Source organism: Monopterus albus, unplaced genomic scaffold (assembly GCF_001952655.1).
Source record: "Monopterus albus unplaced genomic scaffold, M_albus_1.0 scaffold115.1, whole genome shotgun sequence".
NCBI classification, from domain to species: Eukaryota; Metazoa; Chordata; class Actinopteri; order Synbranchiformes; family Synbranchidae; genus Monopterus; species Monopterus albus.
The window spans coordinates 444,292-449,611 of record NW_018127995.1 but is presented as its reverse complement, the minus strand read 5'-3'; the positions used below and the strand labels follow the sequence as shown (position 1 = coordinate 449,611).

At 43.8% G+C, this 5,320-nt stretch overlaps 1 protein-coding gene across 6 annotated transcripts in view; it reads left to right on the top strand.

The window, feature by feature from the left end:
• npas3 (neuronal PAS domain protein 3) overlaps window positions 1-5,320 on the top strand; it is a 276,234-nt gene that overhangs the window by 251,820 nt on the left and 19,094 nt on the right. For all 6 annotated transcript variants that reach the window (XM_020611538.1, XM_020611534.1, XM_020611535.1 and 3 more), the window contains 2 exons: window positions 930-1,123; window positions 4,178-4,284. In XM_020611538.1, the coding sequence (XP_020467194.1) occupies window positions 930-1,123; window positions 4,178-4,284 (301 nt within the window). The remainder of the gene's footprint in view (window positions 1-929; window positions 1,124-4,177; window positions 4,285-5,320) is intronic.

Here is a 5,320-nt window from a genome sequence, read left to right as displayed (position 1 = left end):
GTCATACTGTATGTGTGACCTGTGAAGAGCGACACACATAAGTGACGCGGGGTTGCCAAAGACGAGTGAACATTTCCCCAGCAAGCAGCAGCTGATTAACATTTCTCACTGATCTGTTGAAGCTTCACACAAGTTTAAAGCTCCAGATAATTACACCCTTCACTGTCCCTCTGTCAGCGCCTCTTTTCCACCTGTCCGATGGATTTCCCCATTCGCTCGATCCAGCGAGGAAGTTCAAGAAAAGAACAAGAAACCAGGAGAGAGAAAATCCCCCGTCTGCTCTTCTTGTTTCTGCCTTTACAGACTGAACCTGATCTGACAGTTTGTACCTTCATTTATGAAACCTGCAGATGGTTTTAAGGAGGATAACTATGGAGGCTAACTGGTTCGTCACCCCAGGAACTGGTCTGTGTGGGGTCAGAGTGGGTCAGAGCAATCCGTCGAGTCAACATTGTTTTGATACTCTAACCATAGATTCAAAATCAAAATGATTATTTCCTCAAGAAAAACAATGGTAATAATACATTTTCTGACAGAACAAAGCTGTATTTCGTTCTGCCATCTCTGTCGAGTGGTGCTGGATGCTTGATCAGATACAACCCGCGTTCACACACACGTCATCTGAGTTTTGTTTTCCCAGGTTAAACCCAAAACAAGTACCAGTGGAAAAGAATGTGTATGGAGAAGAAAAAGGACCAAAGAAGTTAGACTCCACTTAGATAGAAGACAAATGTTAAAAGTGTCAATGTTCTGATTTAGAAGGATACAAGAACACGGGAGTATAAAACATTGGTTACAGTTCGTAGATGTGCTCCGTAGGACTGGTTTTGGCTAAAACTGGTGGACTGGTGCAGCTCTTGACCCGAGGTATCTTTGAAGTTACTACCATGCCCTTTGACCTCCCTCGGCCTGTCTGTTTTCCTGTCCAGGTGATCCACATCACGGGGCGTCTGCGGATCAGGATGGCCCTGACACACAGCCGATCGGTGCCCAATCAGATCATGGGGATGGTGGTGGTGGCTCACGCCCTCCCACCGCCCACAATCAACGAGGTTCGCATCGACTGTCAGATGTTCGTCACCCGAGTCAACATGGACCTCAAGATCGTCTACTGCGAGAACAGGTAGATTTAATGTGTTCACAGAAATGCAAAGTGAAATCCCAAGGAAGGTCGAAGGGGAACAGGAAGTCAGAAGTTAAAACCAAATGATGAGTCAAAAGTGCTTTTACACTGAATTTAGTCTTGTATATTTTTTGTTTTTCCCACTTGTTTGCTTCAGAGATATTTATTTATTTTTTATATTTCACCTACTGTTACACTTTTGCTTGACATGCTAACATTCTTACGCTAAAGGTAAAAAATAAAGGTAATTGAAATTTTACATTCGCATAAAATCTGTTTTGACGTGTTTTACATTTAAGGTTTCCAAGTCTTTACGTGATCTTGACCTTTTCACCAAGAAAGATGAATAATTGTCCTCGTCGTTTGTCTGAAATACATCCAAACTTTGTAGACTTAGTAAAGATCTCTACATGGTCATTTGCTGCCGTCATTAATAAAAATAACAGGTTTTTTCTCTTGAAATGAGCTGAATGTGTTAAAAAAACCTAAACGTCTATTAACTGATGTCTCCTCTGGTTTGCCATAGAAATGCAGGTTACAGGATTGTGACATCACAGTCACCTGAAGTTTTTCAGTTGAAGAACTTTTTGCATTCGTTGTGATCGATTTTAAAAGGAAACTCTAAATACTCGCCCTACGCAAGATTCAAAATGTATGGAAGGCCAGGATGGACAAAAATGGCCCCAAACTATGATAATCATTTCATAGTAAATAGTCTGAAAATGTGCTCTGTGTTTGACAGCTTGTCATTTTATCTCAGTCATATGGGGACCTCTGTATTTGTTCCTCAGTAACTAACAAGAAATGGCATCAGAGTAATGCCAAAATACGAGCTCGTAAATAATAATGTTATCACAGTTTGTCCTTCACAGAGCACTGACGAGTTTAATGTTCAACTGTAAAATATCCCACGTCAAATATATCACGATCATAATTCTCAGAAAAAGCTCTTCTGTGGTTTATGCGATGCATTAATTAAAAAGTACTGTATATAATCAAGGTTGCTGATTAATTGTCAGCAACAGAATTTTTTTTTATCTGAACATGAACTTTTTAGATCGAACTCTTCTTGCTGGGTTGTTGTCATTTTTTTTAATCGACTTTTTAGAGAAACAGCTTGTAAATGTCCGGCTGTTTAAAGCGCCGGTGTCAAACACAAAGCCCCCTTTTTCACTCTGTTTCTGCATTCATGTTTTGTACCTGCTGCTCACAGAAAAATCGTTTTCTACCTTGTTGGAGCTTCTTATTCATGAGGAAGTCTGACCCAATCCTCCCTGGTTTAACAGTGAAATGTGTCGCTGATGGATCTATCTCCTTCCTGTGTCCAGATAAAGCAGATAGGCATCAGGATCTGGCTCAGGAGTTAACCGGCTGACCAGTGAGATTCATATCAGGCAAAAAAAAAAACCTTCATGTTTTATTATAAAAAAGAGGGGAGGAAAAAATGATAGTAGACAGATTGCTTTTTGTGTGGGAGGAAAGAGAGACACTGCAAGGCAGATGATGATATTCGGTGTGCAGCGACAGAAAGCGCCTCAGCGGCGAACGGACAAACGTCGCTCCCATTACTGCCCCATTTTGAGAATGAGTTTCTAAGAGAATGAGAAAATGGGGTGGTGGGTTTTCTAAAGAACAAAGTGTGCTGTTATCTGCCTGCCAGACATTAGTCTCCCCCGTCCGTCCTCTATCAGAATGATAGAGGGAAAATTGTTCTGTCTCTCCTGTGGCAAATTTGTTCCGATTAAACCTTTTAAAGCTGATGTGTGTTACCTGTACAACAGACAGACAGGCTTCACTCTCTGTTGTTGGCTTATTAGGTTTTTTGTCCCTGAATCGGTTTGTGAATGGACAAGTACCAGGACAGTAGCGAGAAAACTGTCCCACTTACATGGCTCAGAGTTTCACATTTCCATTTCCGTGCAGTTCGGTGTGGCACCAAGACGGACGCAGACACACGACACACAGGAATCGGTCTGCAGAGTCCGTCAGAGGCCACTTGTCCTACGTTAGACAGAAAAATCCATTTTTTAATATTGTATTTTAAATGTGGCCTTAGGTTGAAGCTCCTGACACAGTGCGGACTGGAGAATGAGAGTTCCAGTGGATTCTCAGATTACAGAGCATTTCTAAAAGCAGCCTGACCCTGATGTAGCCGCGTTGGCCTGCGACCAGATGCTACACTTTGGAAACCTTCATGTTCACCTGAATGTGCTGTAAATGCAGGAGTACTGAGTAGGACCATGGATGGACTGCTGAGCGAGCCTATCGGGCACAGGCCCGGGGCCACTAGGGGGTCAGGGGGCCCCTAGACTGGAGAACCATGTTGGAAAGTCAGTCAGGTGACGACAGACTGACTACCAAAAGCCCAAAAATGAGAAAATGCTACTGAAAGAGACAAAATAACAGAAAAGAGATGAAAAATGAGTTGAAACAGGCACAAAGCTCAGTCTGTGAATCTAGGAGTATAGGAGACATGTCTGTGTCCAGGGGCCCAGTGCCTCCTGTTCTGTCCATGAGTATGACAGGACAGCACTGGACTGGCAGGGTCCTCTGCTCTTTTGAAGCTGGTCTCTGGTCTGTTATCTTCTGTCTGACATTGGGTTGCTCATTGTGCCGTTGTGATTGGACAGAAAATTCAACCATGAATATTGTGCCGTTGTGATTGGACAGAAAATGAACCGAATTTTAGGTCCCGTCTCAGCGTTCAGTCGACTGTCTCGCTTTTTTTGTCTGTCAAAGTGTAAATGAACTGACAGCTAATGTGACCTGTACACAGAACAGCAAAGTGACCTAATGATACTGAGTGCTGACAGAAAGCGATGGGGGCGTGGTTAGACCCACTCCTATGAAATATTACTGTCGTTGTTGGCGTTTGGCAGGGAGTGATGCCAACAATCAGCACTGACTTTAAGATCAAGTCAGCCATCATGTCATTATTATTATTGGTTTGTGTCCTAATTCTAATACCCACTTGTGCCGTTTGTGATATTTTATTCACCTGTGTCCTTTTCAGCGTGTTTCTTTAATGTAGCTGTGGTGCTTCTGCGTTAACAGGATCAGTGACTACATGGACCTGACCCCTGTGGACATCGTGGGGAAGAGGTGCTACCAGTTCATTCATGCCGAAGACGTGGAGGGGATCAGACAGAGTCACCTGGACTGTGAGTACTGGCATCACCTGACTGCATGCTCTGCTCTGATTGGACAGAGGATTCAACCATCTGATCATGTCAGATCATTCCTTGGAAACAGCAGCTGACAAAACCTGAACTCCACACTTGTTGTGGGGCTTTTCAGCTGTATCTGAGTCGCCATGGGACTGTGATACAGACAGACAGAATCTGCTAATGAGGACAGTGTGATATGGTGAACGACCGTTTTGTCAAGCTCAGCAAACTGCTGTTTCATAATGAATCGCTTCAGCCTGCACTACACACTTTTTGGCATGAACTAAGGCCATCCTGTGAAACACAGATGTTACGTAGAAACTAAAGCTTTTTAACGTGGTTACAGTTTGAACACGGATTTTTTATCTATATACTCAAAGAAGGAAGCTTCATGTTCAGTGCCACATGTAGGCGACATTTTGTCACTGAGTAAAAGTCCTCCCTCCGCCCTAATGTACAATATTACAGGGGCCATTTAGATTTAACTTTGAAAGTTAAAGGCCACTTAGAGAATTTCTGCTCTCACATGAAAAGTTTCCTCAGCAGCAGCAGCTCTACAATCTTATTACCCCTGTCAGAAGGCATAATACACTCTCCATGTCCAACACACACACACAGAGGCAGAGGGTTGGTGTTCTTGTTTAGTGGCTGTCTGGATGATTTGCAGCGCACTGTTTGTTGCTGCAGTCAATCCTTTACTGTGGCGGTAAAACGTCAGGCGGCTCAGAGCTGCACAGCGTTTCACGACATGTCAGAGGCAGTTTGGGCAGAACGCCAAGTAACAACGACCACACGGCAAGGACAGCGCGCCTGATGGGAGCCAAACACAGGCCGCCACACACTCCCCTGCAGCCAGTTACAGTCCGAAGCAGGAAGCTGCAGAGTAACTGGTGTTAAGCATCATCCCATGAGAAGAACTTGTAGCTGTTCAGAATGTCCATATTTAAAGGCAGGCGTGGAGAGACTGCACCACTGGTCCCATCTCTCATACAAAGAGGGATAACAGCCAGTTTCTCTTTGACGGAGTTCG